Raw genomic sequence first — 26035 nt, 5'->3', positions numbered from 1 at the left:
ATAAAATCCCACAGAATTTACAGCACAGAAATGGGCCACATAGCTCCACTGGTCTGCAACACACCGCATGGACCTCCTCTCACTTCACCTAAACCCTATTCCTTCCTCCCTTCTACACATCTCCAGCTTTCTCTTGCTACGCTATTCATCACAACCCACTCCGATGTGACAGCAACTTTCACAGCCCCACCACTCTGCCTAATAAAGCTTCTCCTGAATTCCTCATGGAACTGATGTGACCCTGGTTCATCTCACGCTGCCACCTGCTGGCTACAACTGGCGTGGCAACTAGCTTTCCAAAGGCGAGACCACTTGCTCCATCGATAAGTCAGCCATTTAAAAAGATGATGTGGCCGGGTGGTTCCTGAGTTCAGCCCCCTGGACTCTGCTGGGTGAGGTGGGCCTCTGCTGCTGCAGGGGGTGGGAGTGGGAGGGGGGTACTCTCTTTCTCATTGCTTGCTGACAGAAAGTGCACAAGCATGCATGTCCAGAATACAGGAACATGGTTAGGTGCAGCTCAAAGCTTTCCACTGTTAAATCTTTTTGTTAAATTTAAAAAAAAACATTTTATTAAAGGTTTTCATAAAATATCAATAACAAAATGAGAAAGAAAAAAGAACCCAACAGGGTTAAGTACAAAACACAATCTAAAAAAAAGCAACCCCCCAAACCCCTCCCCCCTGTACATAAATAATAAATTAACATTAACACCCCGACTTAACACAACAGGTATATACACCCCCTCAGACCCTCCAGTGTAAATAACATAAACAAAAATAAAGTAAGACCCCCCCCAAGCTGCTGCCATTGACCAATGTCTATCGTTCTGCCAGAAAGTCTAAGAACGGTTGCCACCGCCTAAAGAACCCTTGTACCGACCCTCTCAGGGCGAATTTCACCCTCTCCAATTTAATGAACACTGCCGTATCGCTGATCCAGGATTCCACGCTTGGGGGCCTCGCATCCTTCCACTGAAGGAGAATCCTTCGCCGGGCTACCAGGGACGCAAAGACCACAATTCCGGCCTCTTTCGCCTCCTGCACTCCCGGCTCCTCTGCCACCCCAAATATTGCGAGCCCCCAGCCCGGTTTGACCCTGGTTCCTACCACCCTCGGCACCGTCCTCGCTACGCCCTTCCAAAATTCCTCCAGCGCTGGGCATGCCCAGAACATATGGGTGTGATTTGCTGGGCTCCCTGAGCACCTAACAACCCAAAAAACCGGCTCATCCTTGTCCCGGTCACGTGCGCCCTGTGCAACACCTTAAACTGTATGAGGCTGAGCCTCGCACACGATGAGGAAGAGTTCACCCTCCCCAGGGCATCTCCCCACGTCCCTTCCTCAATCTCCTCTCCCAACTCCTCCTCCCACTTACCTTTCAACTCCACCACCGAGGCCTCCTCCTCCTCCTGCATCACCTGGTAAGTTTCCGAGATCTTCCCCACTCCCACCCACCCCCCCGAGAGCACCCTGTTCTGTACTGTGTGTGGCCATAGCCGCGGGAATTCCACCACCTGCCGTCTGCCAAACGCCCTTACCAGTAAGTATCTGAAGGTGTTCCCCAGGGGGATCCCCAACTTCTCCTCCAGCTCACCCAGGCTCGCGAACTTCCCGTCCACAAACAGGTCCCCCAACTTTCGTATCCCTGCCCTGTGCCACCCCGAAAACCCTCCACCTGTTCTCCCTGGGGCGAACCGGTGGCTCCCCCGTATTGGGGTCCACGCCGAGGCCCCAACTTCCCCTCTATGCCGCCTCCACTGCCCCCAAATTTTGAGGGTAGCCGCCACCACCGAGCTCGTGGTATACCTCCTTGGGGGGAGCGGCAGCGGCGCCGTTGCCAGCGCCCCCAGACTCGTACCCACACAGGACGCCGTCTCCAGCCTCTTCCATGCAGCCCCCTCCCCCTCCATCACCCACTTGCGCACCATTGTCGCATTGGCAGCCCAGTAGTACCCACAGAGGTTGGGCAGCACCAGTTCCCCCTCTCTCTACTCCGCTCCAGGAACACCCTTCTCACCCTCGGAGTCCCTCGCGCCCACACAAACCCCATTATGCTCCTGTTAAACCGCCTAAAAAAAGCCTTCGGGATAAACATGGGGAGGCACTGAAACAGGAACAAAAACCTTGGGAGCACCGTCATTTTGACTGACTGCACCCTACCCGCCAAGGACAGCGGCAACGCATCCCAACTCTTGAACTCCTCCTCCATTTGCTCCACCAGCCTTGTAAAGTTAAGCCTGTGAAGGGCCCCCCAGCTCCTGGCCACCTGGACCCCCAAATACCTGAAGCTTCTCTCTGCCCTTTTTAGTGGGAGCTCGCCAATCCCCTTCTCCTGGTCCCCTGGGTGAACCACGAACAGCTCGCTCTTCCCATGTTGAGCTTGTACCCCGAAAAGTCCCCGAATTCCCTAAGGATCCTCATTACCTCCGGCATTCCCCCACCGGGTCCGCCACATACAGCAGCAGGTCATCCGCATAGAGCGACACCCTATGCTCCTCCCCACCCCGCACCAACCCCCTCCAGTTCCTTGACTCCCTCAGTGCCATAGCCAGGGGTTCAATCGCCAGTGCGAAGAGCAGGGGGGACAGGGGACACCCCTGTCTCGTCCCTCGATGCAACCGAAAGTACTCGGACCTCCTCCTGTGTGTGGCCACACTCGCCATCGGGACCTCATACAACAGCCCAACCCACCTGACAAACCCCTCCCCAAACCCGAACCTCTTCAGCACCTCCCACAGATACCTCCACTCTACCCTATCGAAGGCTTTCTCAGCGTCCATCGCCACCACTATCTCCGCCTCCCCCTCCCTCGCCGGCATCATGATAACGTTCAAAAGCCTCCGCACATTCGCATTCAACTGTCTCACCTTCACAAACCCCGTCTGGTCTTCATGGATGATCTGCGGCACACAATCCTCAATCCTCGTGGCTAAGACCTTCGCCAGCACCTTGGCATCTACATTTAGCAAGGAAATCGGTCTGTAAGACCCACACTGCAGGGGATCCTTGTCCCGCTTCAGGATCAAGGAGATCAGTGCCTGGGACATCGTCGGGGGCAGAGCCCCCCCTCCCTTGCCTCATTGAAGGTCCTGACTAGCAACGGGCCCAACAGGTCCATATATATTTTATAGAATTCGACCGGGAAACCGTCCGGCCCCGGTGCCTTCCCCACCTGCATGCTTCCTATCCCTTTGGTCAGCTCCTCCAGCCCAATCGGGGCCCCCAATCCCGCCACCAGTCCGTCTTCCACCTTTGGAAACCTCAATTGGCCCAGGAAGCGGCCCACCCCTCCCTCCTCCCGTGGGGGCTCGGATCGGTACAATTCCTCGTAAAAGTCCCTGAAGACCCCATTGATGCCAACCCCACTCCGCACCACACTCCCTCCCCTGTCCTTAACTCCCCCGGTCTCCCTAGCTGCGTCCCGCTTCCGAAGCGGATGCGCCAGCATCCGGCTTGCCTTTTCCCCATACTCGGAAATCGCCCCCTGGGCCTTCCTCCACTGCACCTCCGCCTTCCTGGTGGTCACCAGGTCGAATTCTGCCTGGAGGCTGCGCCTCTTCCTCACCAATCCTTCCTCGGGCACCTCCGCATACCTCCTGTCTACCCTCACCATCTCCCCCACCAGCCTCTCCCTCTCCCCTCCGCTCCTTGTGGGCCCTAATGGAGGTCAGCTCTCCCCTCACCACCGCCTTTAGCGCCTCCCATACCATCCCCACTTGGACCTCCCCATTGTCGTTGGTCTCCAAGTACCTCTCTATACTTCCTCGGACCCGCTCGCTCACCTCCTCGTCCGCCAACAGCCCCACCTCCAAGCGCCACAGTGGCCCGAAATGGCTATTGCCGAATATTCAGTATCCTCTACTCTCGCTATCAGCGCCCTACTCAATGAAAAAGTCGATTCGGGAATAAGCCTTATGGACATGTGAGAAGAATGAAAATTCCCTAGTCCCCGGCCTTGCAAATCTCCAAGGGTCCACCCTCCCATCTGGTCCATAAACCCCCTCAACACTCTAGCCGCCGCCGGCTTCCCACCCGTCCTAGACCTGGAGCGATCCAGTGCAGGATCCAACACCGTGTTAAAGTCTCCCCCCATTATCAGGCCCCCCACTTCCAAGTCTGGGATCCGACCCAACATACGCCGCATAAAACCCGCATCGTCCCAGTTCGGGGCATACACATTGACCAGTACCACCCTCTCTCCCTGCAACTTACCACTCACCATTATGTACCTACCGCCAATATCTGCCACAATGCTCGACGCCTCGAATAACACCTTCATCCCCACCAAGATCGCCGCCCCTCGATTTTTAGCATCCAGCCCCGAGTGAAACACCTGACCTACCCACCCTTTCCTCAGTCTTACCTGGTCTGCCACCTTCAGGTGTGTCTCCTGGAGCATAACCACATCCGTCTTGAGCCCCTTCAGGTGCGCGAACATGCGGGCCCGCTTAACCGGCCCATTCAGTCCCCTTACATTCCAGGTTATCAGCCGGATCAGGGGGCTACCCGCCCCACTCCCCCGCCACTAGCCATGACCCCTCCTCGGCCAGCCACGCGCCCGCACCCCACACCTGGCCCGTTCCCCACAGCGGCATACCCCCGTCTCGACCCCCCCTCCCCACTCGCTCCAGCTCCCCCTTGACCATAACAGCAGCAACTCGATTCCCCCCACCCCCGGCTAGGACCCATCCTAGCTGATTTACTTCCCCCATTGCACTTCCGCAAGTCAGCTGACCCCGGCCACTCCCGCCTCTCCTTCGACTCCTCCCATTGCGCGACACACCCTCCTCTCCCGTTTCCCATCCATAGGCTCTCCCCCTCCCCCTTCCATTCTAATCACGGGAAACAGCCCCACCTCACCGCCGTCCACCACCCCTGTTCCGTTTACCTACCCCTCTCCAAGAGCCTCCCCGACCCACCCAACCAAAACAGTGCCCAACCCACCCCAACCACCCTCACCGACCCAAAAGAGAAAAACACAGAGAAAACGAAACCAGGAGCAAAGCAAAGGCCCCCCCTCAAAAAAAAATGTTTTAAAATAAATAACATATCAACCGCAGTCCCCAATCGCCCATCCCGACCCTCAATCTGTGTCCAACTTCTCGGCCTGAACAAAGGCCCACGCCTCCTCCGGAGACTCAAAATAATGGTGCCGGTCCTTGTAGGTAACCCACAGTCGCGCCGGCTGCAACATGCCAAACTTCACCCCTTGCTGCGCAGCACCGCCTTCGCTCGATTGTACCCGGCCCTCCTCTTCGCCACCTCCGCACTCCAGTCCTGGTATATTCGAACTTCCGCGTTCTCCCACCTGCTGCTCCTCTCCTTCTTGGCCCACCTGAGCACACGCTCCCAGTCGACGAACCGATGGAACCGCACCAGCACCGCCCGCGGAGGCTCGTTAGCCTTGGGCCTCCTCGCCAGCACTCTATGGGCCCCTTCCAGCTCAAGGGGCCCCTGGAAGGACCCTGCTCCCATCAACGAGTTCAACATGGTGACCACATAGGCCCCCACGTCCGACCCCTCCAGCCCCTCCGGGTGGCCCAGAATCCACAGATTCTTCCGCCCCGACCGATTCTCCATCTCCTCGAACCACTCCTGCCATTTCTTGTGGAGCGCCTCGTGCGCCTCCACCTTTACCGCCAGGCCTAAGCTCTCGTCCTCGTTGTCGGAGATCTTTTGTCGGGCCTCGCGGATCGCCACCCCCTGGGCCGTCTGTGTCTCCAGCAGCTTATCAATAGAATCCTTCATCGGCTCTAGCAGGTCCGTTTTAATCTCTCTGAGGCAGCGCTGGATTCCCTCCTGCTGCTCCTCCGCCCACTGCCTCCACGCTGCCTGGTCTCCGCCCTCCGCCATTTTGTCCTTCTTCCCTCGCACCTTCTTCGGGTTCACCACCACCTTTTTAGTCGCCCCGCTACTAGTAGAAGCCATATACTATCGGGGAACTATTGTACTCTCCTTCGCACACCGGGAAATGTCGAAAAAGTGCCATTGGGGGCCCTGAAAAGAGCCCAAAAGTCCGTTTTTGCGGGAGCCGCCGAATGTGTGACTTTGCTCCGCATAGCCGCAACCGGAAGTCTCTTCCACTGTTAAATCTGATGGACAAAGTCATTAGGAGCACATGGCTGGCGAGAGCACACCAGAAACGTGAACTCCCTATCCTCGTTTCAATGTCGAATAGCTTTTAGGCACATTCTACAATTTCTATTTATATTATATTCGCATTCATAGAATCATAGAAGCCCTACAGTGCAGAAGGAGGCCATTCGAGCCATCGGTTCTGCGCCAACCCTTCAAAAGACCACCTTACCCCGTCCTATTCCTGCAACTCCACCCTGCAGGGCAATTTAGCATGGTCAATCCCCCTAACCTGCACATCTTTGGACGGTGGGAAGAAACGGGAGTACCCGGAGGAAACCCACACAGACACGGGGAGAACGTGCAGACTCCGCACAGTCACCCAAGATCGGAATCGAACCCGGGTCCCTGGAGCTGTGAGGCAGCAGTGCCCCCATGCTGCCTCTTTCATGGTTTTTTAAAAATACACCCACTGTTGTCCCTGACCTTTTCTGTTAGTCCTGATTCTGAATTGTCCATGTTTGTAATACTTTCTCCCGGTTTACTTTGGAGGCCATTGACTGTGATCATGCAGTAAATTAATTCACAATCCCAACCGTGCCAAGTCTGCACCGACCCTCCGTAACAGCTCTCTACCCGGGCCCACTCCCCCCTCCCCCCTCCCCCCCCCCCCCCCCCCCCATCCCCGTCACCCCACCCAACCTTTGGACACTAAGGGACAATTTATCATGGCCAATCCACCTAACATGCACATCTACAGGCTGTGGGAGGAAACCGGAGCACCCGGAGGAAACCCAGGCAGACACGGGGACAACGTGCAAACTCCACACAGTCACCCAAGGCCAGAATGCAACCCCCTGGTACTGTGAGGCAGCAGTTTTAACCACTGTGCCACCGTGCTGCCCAAATGTGTTTTTTTTTTTAAAGATAATGGGAACGCAAAAATGTTTTCTAATCTATCATAATTTGTCTCCGCATTTGAAATGACAAACAGCATAAAGTGCTCCAGTGCGAATCTGTGCGACACCTGATGAACTGCGGTGTTGCCAAATTTTTTTTAAAATAAATTTGGCGTACCCAATTCATTTTTTCTGATTAAGGGGCAATTTAGCGTGGCCAATCCACCTCCCCTGCACATCTTTGGGATGTGGGGGCGAAACCCACACAAACACGGGGAGAACGTGCACACTCCACATGGTTAGTGACCCAGAGCCGGGATCGAACCTGGGACCTCGGCACCGTGAGGCAGCAGTGCTAACCCACTGCGCCACCGTGCTGCCCTGCCAAATTAATAATGACGCAAAGCTCCTTGTTTTTTTTACCTCTATAACACAGGAAATCACAAACTTACGCAAGAATTTATTTTACATAGAATTTACACTGCAGACTGTACTCAGTTGTATACAGTTGTATACATAATATATATATAGTTCAGTGGACCAAACCTGCTTATTTATTGCCTCTCCTTGGTATACCCCATTGGGCATTGAGTCGATAGGGTGGGGCTACAGTTTCATGTCAGTACATGAGGCATGCACTCTTGGAGTAAAGTAAAAGTGGAGGCAGGTTTAGCTCACTTGGTTGGACAGCTTGGTTTGTGATGCAGAGCGAGGCCAACTATGTGGGTTCAATTCCTGTACTGGCTGAGGTTATTCATGAAGGCCCCACTTTCTCAACCTGCCCCCTCGCTTCAGGTGTGGTGACCCACAGGTTAAATCACCACAAGTCAGCTCCCCCCCTCAAAGAGGAAAACAGCCTGTGGTCACCTGGGACTCGGGCTACTTTACTCTTGAAGTGCTTTAGTTATCTTTAAAGAACAACTTCTCAGTTTTATTTTCCCTCATGGTGCTAGTCCAGATTTTTAAAATTCAAATTGGCATGGCAAGTCTTACAACTTGGCATGGCGAGATTTGAACTAACAATTCTCTAGCTTGCTAATCCCGTGTTTTAATCATTATCCTATCAAATCCTTCAAACTAGAGATAGATGAGGAAGCCATTGTAACTCTCCATCCAGTCCAGCCTAGCCCATTTTGATCTGCTTGTGATAAGGATAACAAGAGCAATAAACCCAAGGTACAGCCATCATCTTATTTAACTGGACGGATGCTCATGACCACATCCTTCAATGTCCTAGCATTCAAACCTCACTATTACGTTTCACTTCACTGATGCTGGAACTGCAGCAGGATTCTCAACAGCATCACGGATAGGGTTGGCAACTTCTGCAGGAGCTTCCCAATATTGATCCCCTGTACACCGTTGTGGGAAAAAGCTGGAGAATGATCTTTGGAGCGTGAGAAACGGCTTTGATTTTTTTTTTTAGCTCCAGAAATATTAGGCATGGTGGGTAAAGGCTATTTGGGTATGGTTGGAGGTGGGGAGTCCTGTCTCGAAACCTTCAAGAATACGTCCCAACGTTCCCACCCTGAAGCATGTTGAGGTCACTCATGCCTGAGCTGAACACAGTCTCAGTAGCTGGTACTCCCCAGGCTGCTTCATTTACTTGGCCACCGTTCCTTGTTCCTGACCACAGGTGAGGTCAGTGTTCACCCTGCAGGGTTTGCATGGGTGCTCTGCACGGGTTATCTCCAGCTCTAAGGGGAAGACTCTTGGCAATAAACAAAAGTTCCAGTTATGATTTGAGCACCTGCACAAGAGGCAGTCGTTTGTTTCTGTGTTGCCACTGGAATTCTCGACATAATGTAAATGGGATCCACTCCACTGCTTAAAGGCCAGTGCACACAAATTTGCTTCCGTCTGTACAATATGACAAGGATGTTCATCGTTAACTCCAGCCCACGTAGGTTAGTTACAACAACTCTGGTTCCGTTACAGACACACACACACACGTGCAAACTGGCTTCGTAACTGGAAACCTTCCAGGCCCCACGATGATCAGTAAAACTTCTGAATGGATCAGACTTTGATAGGTTTGCTCACCGGAGTAGAGGTTTTATAATTCATTATGTCTGAAGCTGCTCAGAGTGCATTGGAATGACTGAATTCAGAAACTCTCATATTTGTTTCTTGTGCATCTTTACATCTGCAGAGGGCTTTAATGTAAAAGGAGAAAATGCTGAAGCAGGAAAAATGGCTGCGCCTCAAGGTAGGTGTCTATCTCTTCCCATCTCGGTAAATGTATTCATTTATAAATGTCTTTAACTCATAAAACAATTTTATTTTTTATTTTTTATTTTTAAACCCTTTTGAATAAATATCCTGTTTACTCACAGCTGGTGGGTATCTCGTAGAAAATAGTTGATTTAATTTTGGTTCCAGTTTCATTTGTGTTTTCCCTTGGTTCTCTGCATCATCTCCCATCTCACACAGATGTTCTCATGGGCCTTTGCCCCTTTTCCCTTCTTAAGAACACTCCTGAACGATTAATTAATTTGAATGTTTCTTATCTCTCCCCTCATTTGGGGGCAGAGGCAGATCTTCACTCTGCACGTCCCCTGAGCCATGATTGGAATCTCACCGGGTTTGGCGAATGACCACCTTCTCACACTGTGACTCGACGCACGAGGGCAGCATCCCATGCAATGGTGGGCACAATGCCATCTTCCGTGCTGGGAAATCACCAGTGAGAAATTGCTGCTGCTGATTTGGCAAATGAACAGTTAATTTTCTCCATTCCTTCACCTTAACACCAACATCAAAGCAGTAGCACTCACATCACGCAAGTGGTAGGTAACGGCCATCTCCAACAAGTGAGGATCTAATCATCTCCCTTTGACATTCAACGGCACTACCATTTCTGAATCCCCCCACTATCAACATCCCAGGGTTTACCATTGACCAGAAGCTGAACTGGGACAGCTCCTTAAATACTGTGGCTGCAAGCAGCAGAGTCTGGAAATTCTTTGCGATGTAACTCACCTCCTGACTCCCAAAGCCTGTCCACCTTCTACGAGGCACAAATCAGGAGTGGAATGGAATACTCTCCACTTGCCTGGATGAGCGCAGATCCAACAGCACTCAAGCTCAGCACCATCCAGGACATCTTTGATTGGCATCTCATCCATCCACCGTAAACATTCTCACCCTCCAAATTTGGTGGCAACAGTGCGTACCATGTACAAGCTAATAACAATGTTTATTAATGTCACAAGTAGGCTTACATTAACACTGCGATGAAGTTACTGTGAAAATCCCCTAGTCGCCATATTCTGGCACCTGTTCGGGTACATTCAGAATGTCCAATTCACCTAACAAGCACGTCTTTCGGGACTTGTGGGAGGAAACCGGAGCACCCGGAGGAAACCCGCGCAGAAATGGGGAGAACGTGCAGACTCCACACAGACAGTGACCCAAGCCGGGAATCAAACCCGGGTCCCCGGTGCTGTGAAGCAGACTAGCCACTGTGCTACCGTGCCGCCCTGCACTGCACAAATTCACCAAGGCTCTTTCGGCAGCCGCTTCCAAACCCGCAACCCATCTAGAAGTACAAAGGCAGCAGACACATGGGAACACCACCACCTGGAGGTTCCCCTCCAAGTCGCTCACCATCCTGACTTGAAAATATATCGGCCGTTCCTTCACTGTCGCTGGGTCAAAATGCTGGAACTCCCTCGCTAACAGCACAATGAGCGTACCTACACCACATGGACTACAGCGATACCAGCAGGTGGCTCACCATCACATCCTCACGGGCAATTAGGGATGGGCAATAAATGCTGGCTCAGCCAGCGACGTCCATATCCCACAGACGAATAGATAATAAAACTAGAAGACTACCACACAAAAACATTTGCTATTTTAACCAAGAGTGATATCTAAGCCTGCATGGGCATGGAAACACGTTGCCCATTCTACTCCTTCCTTTCACTGGCCACTTGTGAACTCAGGAGAAGTGCCTCTCTCCCATTTCAGGAGGTTATGGCAAAAGCTTGACCGTGATGCATCGAAACTGGCATTTCTAATGAATTTGATAAGAATTTTAAAAGAGCACCAGGTTTAAAATGTGTCCCTTGTCAGTTTAATTTACATCAAACCGTTGGAGACTACTACACACAAGAAGCAGTGGCGTGCTGGTATTGTCACTGGATTAGTGATCCAGAGACCCAGGGTAATCTCTGGGTTCAAATCCCACCAGGGCAGCTGGTGAAACTTGAATTCGATAACAATCTGGAATTAAAAGTCGCGTGACGACCATGAAACCATTGTCGATTGTCATTAAAAACCCATCTGGTTCGCTAATGCCCTTTAGGGAAGGAAATCTGTCGTCCTTACCTGGTCTGGCCCACGTGTGACACCATATCCACAGCAATGTGATTGACTCTTAAATGCACTCGGAATTGGCCCAGCAAACCACTCAGTTCAAGGGCTATTAACAAAACTGCTGGCCCAGCTAGCGACGCCCACATCCCATGGGAATGGGAAACCCCATTGACCGGCTGGCGTAATGGAGAATCCCGCCGGCCAGTCGGGGCAGAAATGTGGCACGGCGGGGCGGAGAATCCCTCGCCCAATGTCCCACTTCATTTAACATGTAACCAGATGGATAATACAACTATTATAATGAAATTACTGCCTGCTTACAGGGATCATCTGAACGCTGCTCATTCAGCCAATGAAGAGTCTCTCCATGTTTGTTGGACGTTTCCCTAACCCTCTGGTCACCTTCAGGCCCTGGAATCTTCTTTGCATGTCCGTGTTCCTTTTTGTTTTCAAGCTCACCATCATCAATATTTTTCGCTTTCTTTTTTTCCTTTCCAGTCGGGTTTTGGTTGGCGTGACTTTGTTGTACAATGAATGCTTTGTCACGGGTACCTTGAGGCTGCCTCCACTAACCTCCCCGTCGTGACTCTGTAAGTGTTGATTTGGTACAGTTTTTCCCATTGGCTCCCCTTACTCTCTCGTGTCACGTTCTGCCAGGCCTGACAGAGAGTGAAAATCCTGCTGCAGCCAGTCCAGTACTGACTGTGACGCGGTTTCATTATAAACAAGTCCGACTTTGCTTGTATCCCGGACAGTTATTCTTCACTTCTCCACGTGTCTATTCATTGTCCTTCTCCTTGGAGCTAATTACTCCTTTCCCACAACCGTATTCAACAAAGAGAAATGACCAGAACTTCTCGAATCCAGTTGGCTTAAGGAAATTGGGGTGCGATAGTGTTCTCGATAATGTTGAGATGCACCTCCACAGAAAACAGTAGGAGTAAGATTCTGCTATAAAATGTACAGAGTTTAATCAAGACAGTCGGGCTGAGAGTTCATGAGACAAGGTTTCCCATAACTAGCAGTCATAGCTGAGCCCTGGATGAATGTTGGCATGTCAATATGATATATGGCCTGGCTATCTACACCACTGTTTTATCTAGACGCTGCCCGGTAACATTGAAGCTGAGTAGGTGGATAGGGACTGTACAAATGAGGGGGCAAGAAGTTTGGCAAAACAAAGAAATACATTCATTACTTGGGTGCCACTGAAGGAAAATCAATGTCAAAATCTGATGGGGGAGCAAGGAATTCATAGAGTTATACAGGTTTACCTCACAGAAAAGACCCATCGTGTCTGCACCAGTCAAAAACAACCACCTAACTATTCTAATCCCATTATCCAGCTCTTGGCCCACAGCCGTGTCTGCCCTGGCATCGCAAGCGCCCATCTAAATACTTCTTAAATGTTATGGGGGTCACTGTTTCCATCACCCTTCCGGGCACCGAGTTCCAGACTCCCACCACCCTCTGGGTGAAAACGTTTTTACTCACATCCCCTCTAAACCTCCTGCCCCTTACCTTAAATCTCTGCCCCCTGGTCATTGAGCCCTCCACCAAAGGGAAAGGTTTCTTCCTGTCTACCCTATCTATACCTCTCAGTCATGTCCCCCCTCCATCTCCTCTGTTCCAAGGAAAACAACCCCAGTCTATCCAATCTCTCTTTTCAGAACTAAAACTCTCCAGCGCAGGGCAGCATCCTGGTAAATCTTCTCTGCGCCCTTTATGTGATCACATCCGTCCTAGAATGTGGATTCCAGAACTGCACACAATACTCTAGCTGTGGCCGAACCAATGTTTTATACAGTTCCAGCAGAACCTCCCTGCTCTTAAACTCTGTGCCTCGGCTAATAAAGGCAAGGATACCATGTGCCTTCTTAACCACTGTATCCACCTGCCCTGCCCCCTGACGGGAATACATGGTCATTGGATAGACATATGGACGATAAGGGAATAGTGTAGATGGGCTTCAGAGTGGTTTCACAGGTCAGCGCAACATCGAGGGCCGAAGTGCCTGTACTGCGCTGTAATGTTCTATGTTCTATGTACATGCACACAAAGGTCGTTCTGATCTTCAGTGTTTACCCAGGGTCCTGCCATTCTTCATGTATTCCCTAGCCTTGTTTGTCCTGCCCAAGTGCATCACACTTATCCAGATTGAATCCAATTTGCCCCTGATTAGCCCGTCCCACCAGCCCGTCTAAATCCTCCTGTAATCATAAGAATTCACACACATCAGGGATTATGGCACTGGGAAATGCCGAGGGTTTTGCCCAAGGTTGGTATCATGACCAGCACAGGCTTGGAGGGCCGAAGGGCCTGTTCCTGTGCTGTATAGTTCTTTGTTCCTTCACTACCACAAGGAAAATATGGTTGCAGATCACAACTGGGTGTATAATTGCTTTCAGTGTCGGAATAGATTTATTTCATCAGCTGGAAAGATTAAAAAAAAAAGGTTTTGTAATTTCAAGCGAGGATGTGATTGGACACAAATCAGCAAACGCACATCTGAATTGAGAGTCAGTCCGCAATGAGGCCGCCCCGTTAGCAGAGAAACTTAAATGGCACAAGTTAAAGTTCCAGGTAACATTCTCTGCCCTGGGCGATCTGTTCCAGTGTCGCTTGCCGAGATTGCTGTGACTGGCACAATCACACTGTGAGCCACTATAAACAGAACGTCAGCAGCTAGTCACACAGTGGGCTCGGGGACTGAACAAAGTAACAGAGGCTTTGCTGCTTTGTATCCGTCACAGATGCTGCGTAAATGGCTCTGTGGAGGGGGGGGGGCCTTCCGACTTTTCTTTGTTATTTCTGGGCTCTCGGTGGGCCTGGGTGATGTGCACTGCCTGCTCGTCCACTTTAAAATGATACATGTGTCTATTTGTTTTCTTCCTGCCATCTATCGCGGCGGTTTGGCTGAATCTTCGCGCAGCTGAACAGAGCCTCCTACAGACACAGTCAGAGAAACCGCCTGCAGACATCGCCAATCAGATCTAGATGGGAATGAATACTGCCAAACACAGCCTTTGCCTTGACACCCACTCCTGCTTCAAATGGATTTTAATTTTATTTTATAAGAAATGGAAAGTGATTCCTTCGAATCTTTGATTGGCTCTTTAAATGTGTTCAACTAGGTACGGTGCAGTGGTTAGAGTAGGTACAGTAGGACTGGTTCAGTGTTGGTCTATAGGTCCTACATAATAAAAGTAAAGGACAAAGTGAAAGTATTTGGCTTGGATATGAGCAGTTCACCAGAATCACTGCTTGGACTAAGCATGTAGTTTAGAGATTTTGTTATGGTTCTTTAAGAAAAAAAATGAAGTTGAATGGTTAGTGGTGGTGGAGGGTGGGTCGGGGGGGGGGGCATCTACATACATTTTTTTTTTAAACCACATCATATAGTTCAATATCTATAAGTGAGAAAAAACACCCTTCTCTTCATGCAGCGGATACTAAAGGTTCTGGAGAAAGCATCTCCAGGGGTCTGAAATTCCTTAACATAGTGATTGGGACTCTGGAATTATTCCTGCTTTCAGATTCGAATCTTGCCATCCTCTCAGACATTCAGATTAAGCCATGCTGTCCACTGGACTCTGAACTTGATTTAAAAAATGAGGGGAGGAACCTGGAGAAAAAATTGCACGCTAAATTGTGTCAGCATCACCGCAATCTTGCCTGGTCATTTGCTCAACAATAAATAACATCTGCTTGCATTATTGCTTCAAATTTTACACAATTGGGTGGGGGACCTTTAGAAGAGGTCAGTGCATGAATGCAATGGGCTAGTGTCCATTTTTTTAAACAATTGCAATTGGCATTCAGCCCCAGAACTGTGCTGGTGGAACACCTTGCCTTGATCAGTGCCTGTTGCGTGAGCTTTGGAGTATCAATCAACCTTCACAAGCAAAGGCCACTTCACTGCACACAGTACCAGCACAAGCAAAGTATTTATCATGTATAAAACCGTGTGGTTGCTCGTCTGTGCCCCTTGTGTGTTGTTAGAGACAGAGCAACCAGTATTAAAAAAACGATTAAGTGCTGCACTAACATCCTGTCTGGAGGGAAATCTGCCATCCTTACCTAGTCTGGCCTACAGATGACTCCAGACCCACAGCAATGTGCTTGACTCTTGCCAGGTGCCTACATCCCATGCGTGAATTTTTAAAAACGTGCTTCCTGTTGCAGCACAGTCGTGATACTTAAGCACATCTCATGTCTTTTAAACAATGCCCAGGGCTAACTTTATAAATGTAGAGAAACAGCTAGTCACTGATGTACAAGTGAGTTCCAACTATACTATGACTTCAGCCATTTCTAAGCGATTACCTGATATCCGAATATAGCGCAGGTAGCAAGGATAGGCCAGGCTGTCAGCTGAAACTTCACAGCTGTGCTCCAAAGTTAAGGCTACCCCCCCCCCCCCCCCAGCCACGCAAGGCTTGCCCCTTAAAATGGTGCCTTGTACCTTGAAAATTGGAACTCTAGTTTTAAAGAGTGACTACCCTCAGATAAAATTCATCTCTTGGGTGTTTAAAAGGGGGTCTTTCGGTAAAATTAGACAATGTAAGCTGGCATGTTCTCCCTACTCGCCACTGCTTAAAGCAAATAACTTTTCCAGCTGTCACATGGACAACATCTGCTTCAGATATTCCAACGGGAACAGTGGAATGTGAGTACTTACCCATTGCCTGTATGTGATACGCTTGTTGCTAGCTCCGTGACTAGCAACGAGCAACAAGTTACAGGAATTATGTTAGTGTACCATCTGTAAACGCTTGGCTCTTTAGCTCACTGCAGAGAAAAGTATCTCAGTGTGGACTAGCTATCACGTGTGCAAACTCCTCAAGATACAACATAGTTGCAAATAGAGTAACACTTCAACGATTATTTACCATCTGTTTGCCATGTTTAAACAGTGCCTGGAAAATACGGTGTGGAATATCGGCTTTGGACTTGATCCTATGATGCCAATTTTAAACAAGGTACCAGGTGATTCATTTTAAAAGGGGCCGTCACTTCAATGAATATAATAATGCCTCAGTTAAAATGACATTTATTTAATTCTTAACAATGGCTTTCCATCTCCCACTTTCCCATTCAGCGCCATGCTTGGCCCACTGGGGATAAATGATGGGTTGCACCCAAACTGGTGGATGATTTGTGGAGTTAAATGTTAAGTTGGCGGATAAAACCTTGAGGGGCCAGCAATAAAATTCCAGTCGCCCGCTGCTAGGATGTAGATAAACTTCAGGTGAAGTTAAAGACGGTCAGCAGTGCAGTGGAAAAAACTTTGTATTTATATTGCACCTTTTCACAGCTTGTGTGTGTGCGCCCCAAACAATTCACTGGCAATGTAAACATGCAGAATCTTTAAAGATCTTTTCCTGATCCAACCTACTCCTTCCTTGCTGCAATTAAATTTTCTGTGTAATATCTAATACCTCACCCCAGTAGTAATTACGCCTTACAGTGTGTGGAGGGAGACTAGTTAAGCAGCTGAACCCAACACTCGGTCTCACACAGTATTTTAGCTAAGATCAAGGGCAGGGTCAAGTGCAAGATCAGGGGCGGGATTCTCTAATCCCACGCCGTCGTAAACGCCGCCGTGTTTTACGACGGCGTGAACGGGCCGACCCACAAAAGTGGCCAGCGCGGCACTGGAGCGGTTCACGCCGCTCCAGCTGCTGATCCCAGCGCGAACTGGGCACTGCGGGATCCGCGCATGTGCAGTGGGTTCCTTCAACGCGCCGGCCCCGACGCAACGTGGCACGCGACTACAGGGGCCGGCGTGGAAGAAATAAGGCCCCCAGTCAGAGAGGCCAGCCCGCCAATCGGTGGGCCCCAATTGCGGGCCAGGCCACATCGGAGCCCCCCCTCCCCCCCCCCCCCACCCCACAGGCCACCCTCGACCCTTCCACGCCGAGGTCCCGCCGGCTAAGAGCAGATGTGGACGCCGCCGGCGAACTCGGTATTTTTACAACGGCCGCTCGGCCCAAGAATTTGCAGGCAGGCCGCTTGGACTGGCCCCCGACCGGCGCCGCGCCAACCACGCTGGCGCCAATTCTTCGATCTGCGATTTGCGCCTGTCACGAGGATTTTCCGGCCCGGCCCCGGGCTGAGAGAATCCTGCCCCAGGTGTAAGCCCTGTTGTCAACTTGGCGCTGGATGTACTTTGCCTGTGGTGCCATGAATTGGATTCAATTTGAATTGGTTTTTGGAGCAAGTGAAGAGATGGACTAGGGGATAAAAGCAAATGACTGCGGCTGCTGGAATCTGAAACAGAAAATGCTGGATAACCTCAGCATGTCCGACAGCATCTGTGTAGAGAGAAGGGAGTTAACGTTTCAAGTCTGGGAGGGCTTTGACAGAGTGATCTTCCAACTCCAAACGTTAGCTCCCTTCTCACCCCACAGATGCTGTCAGACCTGTTTAGATTGTGCAGTATTTTCTGTTTTTGTTCGAGATGGATGAGGGGACTTGCTCTGTCCACTCTGGCTTCGTAACTCTGAACCAATTGCAGTGTCCCCACTGTCACAAATGTAGGGGCTGAATTTACTATTAGGATGCGGGGGGGTGGGGGGTCTCAAAAAGTTAAACAAAGCCACTGAGAAACTTAAAAAAGGCCATTTACCTCTATGTTTCTGCCATAGTGATCAGTAAAATGCAGTGGATGCAAGTGATTTAATATTTTTTAAAAATCAATGCAATTCTGAGCGTGTTTTGGACGCTCCTGTCCGATTAAGGCCAAAATGATCTCAGATGGTTGGTAATTCGGATATCCTGCTATCAATCTATGATCAGGCTGGCGCCTGGCTCAAGCTTAATTGTAATTTTGCCTAACACACTTTATTCTTTTTGTGAACTTTAAATATGGAAAGAAAACAGCACCTTACAATGAAATGTGCATGCTCTGTGCCCAGGTGTTTTTATATCGACATATTTAGACTGCAGTTTCAATCGTTCCGCTGCTGTGTCAAAACTGTTGATTATTTGTCACTCTTATAGTTAACTGATTCTGAGTTACATTGGCAGCAATGCAAAGCGAAATCCATCAAGCTGGCCAGGGTTGAATGTTGGGAGGCTTGTGCAGTGTCAGCTCACAGATGAAGCTATAATCCACCTCGTACACTTATTATTGCTGTTTACGGTGGAATTGGTCAACAGCAATGATTGACTATATAAAGAAAACACACACACAATGTGTTCTGACATGCAATGGCGCAACTTTCAGAAAATACAGCAAGGTGAAATGTGGGGTATGGTGACTGCAGAGAGATTTTTGATGAAATAGGTTCTCAACTACTTAATGAACATGGGAGAGAAAAAAAGAAACACTGCATCAATATTTCTGAGGTTTTAATGCTTTTCCCCCCGCAGGCTAATGCAATAAATGCAGTATAGTCAAGATGTTAACAAACCAGCTCCAGATTCTAATGGATGATGGCGTCTTTAAATTTTGGTTAGAACATGCAAGACATACAATGATGTGACTTAGTAAATCATGTTAAACAACAAAATCTATTACAGTTGATGTAACTTTGTCTCATTGACTTAATAACTGAATTGTAACCAGATTGAAAGCACTAAATAAACTTGTACATTAACCGGGCCTCTACTTACTCATTATTACAAACTAGCAGAAATCAGCAAAACATTTGCGGTCAAAGTCATATATTTTATTGCAGCAATGCTTCTTTAAAAATGGGACTTCTAGCTCGTTTTTCACCAAAGACTTAACAGAATCAAAATTTCTCACTACTCTGGAAAATGCTATATGAAGATGCCCATGTGTAAAAACAGGCCCAGGAACATAATTACAAATTGTGGCAATAGCCTGGCCCCATGACTTGTCTCGTTATAGGATATGGCAGTATAATTTCATGAGTTGAATGAGCAGGTTTACACCCAATGAGCTCAATATCATTCTAAGAATAATCAATTTTTCCTTATTTTAATACCAGCATCCCTCATCAAAGAAAACTTCTTTCTGTCCGCCAATCTTATTCCGTTACAAAGTCTTTGTTTCGAATTCAAGCTTCGTAGCAACATGATAACTGCTCCTTCCTTCGGTCTAAGTACGTTTGTACAGTGGCATGCCCATCAGAATTAGACTGTGCAGAAACGCTGGACAATGTTGAACTATTATCATCACCTTGGAATCAATTCGAGTTCATCCACAACATTTTGATTCAAGTCTAGTGCATCTTCATTCTTAGCATAAAGAGTAGCTTTTTAAAAGTAAGCTGTGTCAAATAACTGGCGTGCTATTTTGCTACACTTAACCAATTCCATCATATCACCCACCCGTGCCATTCTTTCCATCCCGTGCCATCCGTCAGAAAAACACTCTCTCCGGCCAGAGCATCTTTGTGTTGGGCTGCTCTCATCTTCCCCTGTTCTTGTTCACCACCACCAATCTCCACCGCTGTCGCTACCACCAAACACTGGCAGCTGCACATGCCTCATGTGGTCCAGTCCTCCCTTTGCCTCTCTCTGCATGTGCCAGACACCACCAGCCAAACAAATCCACCAGACACATCCTTTAACTGACCAATTAAAACAATTGGGACAGACAAAAAAATTAATTAAAAATTATTTGGTCCTTTTTTAGTCAGTGATTGATTTTACTCCTGTTCTACGGTGTGATATCATTACTGAAGATGTCAATTAAATAGCTGATTGCTCTTTAAATCAGAGTACAATTTTTGGGAAAACGATTTACAACATTTGTATTTATAGAGCAACTTTCACACCCTCAGGATATCTCAAAACATTTTGCAGCCAATGAAATACTTTTGAAGATTAGTCACTGTTGCAATGCAAGGTAATGGGGTGGCCAATTTGCATACAACAAGCTCCACAAACTACAATGAATCAAGTGACCAGATAATCGGTTTTAGTGACGCTGGCTGAGGGGTAACGGTTGGCCCAAACACTGGGAAAACGTCCCTGCTCTTCTTCAAAAAGTGCCATAAGGTAATTTGCATCTGCTCAAGAGAGCGTTTGGGGCCTGGTAGCATATATGATCCATTTAAAATGTAATGCAGTCAAAGGTAAATACTTTCTACATTTACAGATACCAAACATTTACAACCATAAGATCACATCACCACCAAAAGTTAAATGCATTTTCACTTTCCAACAATTACAATTAAAACAATTTAAAAATTGATTATTGTTCTGTTTGTAAATTAACACAAGATCTGCGATATTTTAAAGCATTATTTATCCACTTCAGAAATATGTACATTGGCAGTGGGATTGCTAGTTTTCTTTGACACAAGACAAAGGCAGAACAAGTTGAAACACCGTACCACGACAGAGGTATAAAAATTAACTCTCAGTGGTCTAGGAATTGATGAGGAATAGACGAGGCTTCACTGGTCCAGACTGGCAGCCGCTTACAATATTTGCCAATCTGAGGACAATCCAGATACGGGGCCAATGCCAAGCTGTGTTCAGCAATAGGTCTTTGGGTCCAGATGCAGTTAAAATGATTAGTTTTAGATACTTAAAATACGTTAGCTCAGCTCTACCATCAAAAGTCCAAAGTATAGGTTCATATTCAACATTTAAGTTTGTCCAAAGCCAAACGTCAGAGGTTCACCTCAAATACAAAGTGCATTAAGTCCACAAAGCCATATCTAAAAGTTGAACTGTCTGGCTCGTTTAACTAATGTTACTATTTGATCAGAAAGTGACAGATAGCTTTAGGTCTGCAGTAAAAACATACAATTGAAAAATCTTCTTTAAGTCCTGAAAACAAATACAAATCTTGTCAGAACAGTCATAAAAATAATTAATGAAATATTTAAATCCTGTACCACTGCATAAGTAGAATGGGACATACCAATAGAACCTTTGACGAGTAATTGAAATTAAGACATCATAATGTTGTCATACTTTTAATCTGGTGCTCCACTTCTACAAAGGACACTTTCCTCTTTTGTACAAATGAGAGGCCTTTCCTGGTTTAAAACAAATTGTATCTGCTCTTCCTAAGATACTTGCAAATGTTGTTTTTGTAAAATTTCTGTAATTTTTATTACTACACATAAATTGACAACATTCTTGGCAAAAACAGATCGATGGCTTGATGTTGCAATCCTCCTTCAGTATCTAAGCCATGCATTTGCCGCTTCTCCTGACAAGAGAAATACGCCCACACTTAGAAAGAAGATAAAGTTGGAAATTAAAAGTTGTTAAACTATGTTCCTGCCTTAACAACATTTCAACTTTGTCTGTGTACTTCATGGTCGAGAATAATACTGCCAAGTGTTTGAGGACTAAATCTTACGGGCGGAATTCTTCCCCCCCCCCAGTGGGTGAATCGCCCGGGCGCCGCACAAGTCCCGCCACGCCACCCCGACTCCCGCATGCGATTTCCCCCCCCCCCCCAAACCGGCGCGCGCGAATCACGGCTGGCTGCTGGGAGAATCGCCGCTTGCCGTTGGTAATGGCAGAGCGGCGATTCTCCGGCCCGGATGGGCCGAGCGGCCTGCCCAACACGACAAGTTACCACCGGCGCCATCCACACCTGGTCGCTGCCAGCGGGAACAGCGCGGGAACGCTGGGAGGGCGGCCTGTGGGGAGGCAAGGGGTGGTTCCTGCACCGGGAGGGGGGGGCTCAAAAGGGGTCTGGCCCGCAATCGGTGCCCACCGATCGGCGGGCCGGCCTCTCTGAAAGAGGACCTCCTCCTCCACTGCCCCGCAAGATCGATCCGCCATCTTCTTGCGGGGCGGCCGCGGGGAGGACGGCAACCGCGTCAAGGCCCGGCACGCGTAAATGATGCGGCGCCACTCCTAGCCCCCTGGGAATAGGGGGCTGGGAACGGCCTCCGACGCCGGAGTGAAACACTCCGGTTTTCACTCCGGCGTCGGGACTTAGTCTCCCGATGGGAGAATTGCGCCCTACATTCCTGAATGTATGGTTTCCCAAGCCTGCAGGAACTCCTTCTTGGAAGCTTTGAGGAAGTATTTCAGTGTATTTGTTTAATGTTGGGAAATAATGGAGCCATTTATGGGCACTCTTAAAAAATACATATAGATTTTATTTTAGATTAGAAATTAAAATAGTAAATAAGTTCTCTACAAAAAACAACAACTTATTTGGATTGTGGCATGATGCCTGCCTCTCAATCCCAGGTCACAGGTTCGAGTCGATGATGGCCGGCACTGGGCATGCTTTGGGGGAAGAGGAGGAGTTAAATGTTCGGCTGTTGACCGCAGAGGAAGCATGGCACTGTGGTCCCTTGCCCAGGCTGACCCATCAGGTATCTATGCCCCTCGCTGGCTAATTCATGGGTTGGCCACGATACAAGTGGCATTCAAATTTACCCTTCCACTGAAGCTCTCAGCGTCAAGAGTGAAGTGGTTATATAACAGGGACACAGGTTTACAAAACCTAAAATTTGCTGCAAGGTGATGCGCACACACACGCAAAAGAGAATCCATATTTACAGCTTTCAAGTTCGTGCATCAGTTTGGCTAGCTCTAACTTCAATGACCGAGTATCAGCTAAATAGGAGGGGGTGGGGGGGTGGGGGGGGGTTTACACAGTTGTCTGTACAGGTGACACGGAATGCGTGGGTGAAGCTCTTTCAGAGGACGATGACACCGCCATACTGCTGACCTCGCGCTGAAGCTCCTCCACTTTCTTCTGAAGCTCAGCCCTGATGCTGAGAAGCTCTTTACAATTCTGGTGGATTGGCACCTGTCACAGAAAAATACAATGAGACCGTCACCCAAACTAATTCCACCATATTCAGTCACTGCTTCGGGAGGCTCAACAGTTGCTGGTTCATACCTTCTCCTAAATGCCTGATTAAGCAGCAAAAAGATCTTGCGTTTTAGCAGAGCAAGTGTCGCAAGGCGCTTTTGACTTTGGAGAGGCAGATGGCAATTAACGGCATGTAGTACAGACAAACAAAACATCTGGCCAAAAAGTCAGCGAGGGTTTCAATGGGTGGGGAGGGAGGGCAGTTGTAGTAAATTGAAGGAATAAGGGAGAAAATTCCATGTGGAAGCATTTGTACATCTTATTTGAAAAATTAATCCGCAATGCATTAGCAAAGCCCAACCAGGTTATTTTCATTTTGCAGTTTTCCGAGAACCAACATCAGTTGAGAAAAATAGGATTTGAAACGGAGATGGCAGAAAAGGGAATCACCAAACAACCAGGCTGAGCTATTATTTGGAGCTTATAGAGGGACTGACCCAAGGAGCTCAATGATACTAAATCATTTCAGAAAGGCTACAGCATGTAATCTAAAAGTGATAAATCTACTCTGGCAAGCCCAGCATCAAAACAATCACTATTCCGGTTATCATACAATTGTGCAATACAAAAGGAGGCCATTCGGCCCATCATGCTTGTGCTAGGACTTTGAAAGAGTTATAAGACTTGTCCCACTCGCCTATTTTTCTTCATAGTCCTGTACTTTTCTCCCCTTCCAGTGTACATCCACTTCCTTATTGAATGTTACCGTGTTGAATCTGCTTCCCCCACACCTTCAGGCAATGAACTCGGGTCAAAACAACTCACTCTGTAGAAGAAATTCACCTTCACTCAGTCCGACAGAACACTGTTTCTCCCTCCAACCCATCTGCTCAAGACCTACGCTTTGTGAAGCTGTTACAGTAGAAAAAAGTCAAGGATTGTGAAATTCAAAACATTTGTGTGCATAATTCTGATTATTGCCTGGCCGATCTTCAGATTTTAATGTAAAGGAAGCTCATCTGGTCTTTATTCTTCAAAAGTTGGAGAATCCCCTTACACCTGGGAGGTTCTGGGAAAACCATATGAAAATGGCACCATGCAACCTGCACAGTTAAGATGATGCCACCGGGTAGGTTAATGGTTATCTTTGCTGTAACTGCTTGCTGAGCATCTCTTAGTCAGTGTAGTACACACTCAAACGTTTTACCGTTGGCCTTTGTCTGACTTGCTCAGAATATGTCACGTTCAGTTATACTTTGATGTCATGCACGTGATTCACTTGCAAAACCACCATCACTTATTGGAAATTATAGTCAAATAACTTTAGGATTTGTGCCCCAATACTATAACCCGGGTGGAACAGATGGAAGGAATTGTTAATTGGGAAGGTGACCTGGAAGTTGGGTGGGGGGCTGTCCTCTCCTCCATTCCAACTTGGAGGCATATTTGTGTTATTCCAGGGCTCCATTGTAAATCCTGCCAGAAACACAACGGACAATCATTCCTGGAGAGATTGCTTTGCTGGGCTAGCATTAAGCATGCTGCTTTGGGGGTAGTTCATCGATGGATCGTTCAGCAGACAGACCTCAAGTTTTCCGCCCTACACCCTAATCCACAAAATGACACGTTGGCTGTTGTGAAGTCCGCCTGCTCACGAGTGATGCCCTGTAGCTGAGGCATCTATCTTCCCCATTATGGTAACGTTACCAAAGCGGTGGGCCAGAAGCAACAGCATCGTGGGAACCTCTAGCCTCTGCAATCTGTGTGTCTTTACCCTGTCCATCACAGGATACCGAAATAGTACAGATCTGAACAGAGACATAGTCTGCATTGAAACCATAAGACATTGCCAGCATCGAAACAGCTAGGGATTTACTGTGTGCTGCAGTTAAATCTAGACAGTAATGGTCCATAAATGCGTGAGGATCCCTCGGCATGCACGTTATGAGCTGTAATCCAATTAAGCAATACCCAGGAAGGAGCTGTGGGACAAGTGATACCCTTAATTTGCCGCCGCACTGATTTAACTTTGAAATGCTTCATCCTGCCCCACAGGGAATGATAAACTGCTCTGAAAACACTTTCCCAGAGAAATAAAAGACCACATGCAGCTCAATCCGCTGTATCATAACGTTTTTACATCTGTGATCAGTACATATTTTCCCCAGAACTGATTAAACCTCTGTACTCCTAGAGCATGTGCAGAATGACAGAATCATAGAATGTTGCAGCACAGCAAAACAGGCCATTTTGGTCATTCAGTCTTTTCTTCAAATCAGTCACGTCTAATTCATGCTCCTCCTCACGGACCAAACCCTTTGAAATTCCCTCATCAAGCAACTATACAATCGAATCTGGTAGCAATCCTTTACTCTAACTAATCTGTTTAAAGACACATTTTGTCTAATCTCTAATTCTTTGTTCTCATCTTACATTCGTGTCCTTGTAATGCCAATCAGCAAAATTATCTATTCACTTTATAACTCTGCACAATTCTGAGGAACTCTACCAGGTCGCATCTTAATCTCATCATGAAAAGTGTTGTAACATCGCTTTTTGTTTTAATAGTATTGGTCTCAGGTAAACGATCTGGAACATCTCAGAAATTTTAGAAAAGAGAAAAAAAAAGTCGCTCCTTTCAATGAGCAGTATTTAAAATGACTGTGAAATTCTTCACATCCAGTTTCACAGGGAATGACATGGCCTTTGGATTCCGCCAACGCCACTGTTAACAGCAGGGGAGTACAAAAACAGCAGTGTAAACTCGATTTCCCTTCGCCCGAGGGAGCTCTTCACTCTTGGCAGATTCCAGGATAGCTCGGACCGAGTCGGTACTCGGTGAGCCCCAGCCAACTGATCTGACACAACAGGTTAACCAGCAAAAGGCAACAGTCGATAACGTCCAATGACTGAAATATCCACGGTGAAGAGATCCAGGTTGTGCAGCTGCTATCATCCAGTGTGAATGTGTTTGGTGAACCTGGTGCCATGTATATGGATGAAGCACTAATTGACTCATG

General features: G+C 48.2%; 2 protein-coding genes across 16 annotated transcripts in view; one reads left to right on the top strand and one right to left on the bottom strand.

Moving 5' to 3' along the window:
- LOC140421281 (CD99 antigen-like protein 2) overlaps window positions 1-18900 on the top strand; it is a 297978-nt gene extending 279078 nt beyond the window's left edge. For 11 of the 12 annotated variants that reach the window (XM_072505883.1, XM_072505876.1, XM_072505881.1 and 8 more), the window contains 2 exons: window positions 9126-9182; window positions 14229-18900. In XM_072505883.1, coding sequence (XP_072361984.1) covers window positions 9126-9182; window positions 14229-14293 — 122 coding nt within the window. In that variant the 3' untranslated portion in view covers window positions 14294-18900. Of the gene's footprint in view, window positions 1-9125; window positions 9183-11619; window positions 12042-14228 lie in introns of those variants that run through there. The other variant, XM_072505874.1, reaches the window with a different exon arrangement.
- The window catches only part of LOC140421280 (phosphatidylinositol-3-phosphate phosphatase MTMR1-like), a 94371-nt gene continuing 86973 nt past the window's right edge, over window positions 18638-26035 (bottom strand). For all 4 annotated transcript variants that reach the window (XM_072505869.1, XM_072505868.1, XM_072505867.1 and 1 more), the window contains one exon: window positions 18638-23009. In XM_072505869.1, the coding sequence (XP_072361970.1) occupies window positions 22848-23009 (162 nt within the window). In that variant the 3' untranslated portion in view covers window positions 18638-22847. The remainder of the gene's footprint in view (window positions 23010-26035) is intronic.

Source organism: Scyliorhinus torazame, chromosome 5 (assembly GCF_047496885.1).
Source record: "Scyliorhinus torazame isolate Kashiwa2021f chromosome 5, sScyTor2.1, whole genome shotgun sequence".
NCBI lineage: Eukaryota > Metazoa > Chordata > Chondrichthyes > Carcharhiniformes > Scyliorhinidae > Scyliorhinus > Scyliorhinus torazame.
Note: the sequence above shows the minus strand (reverse complement) of the source record. Positions and strands in the feature narration are given on the sequence as shown.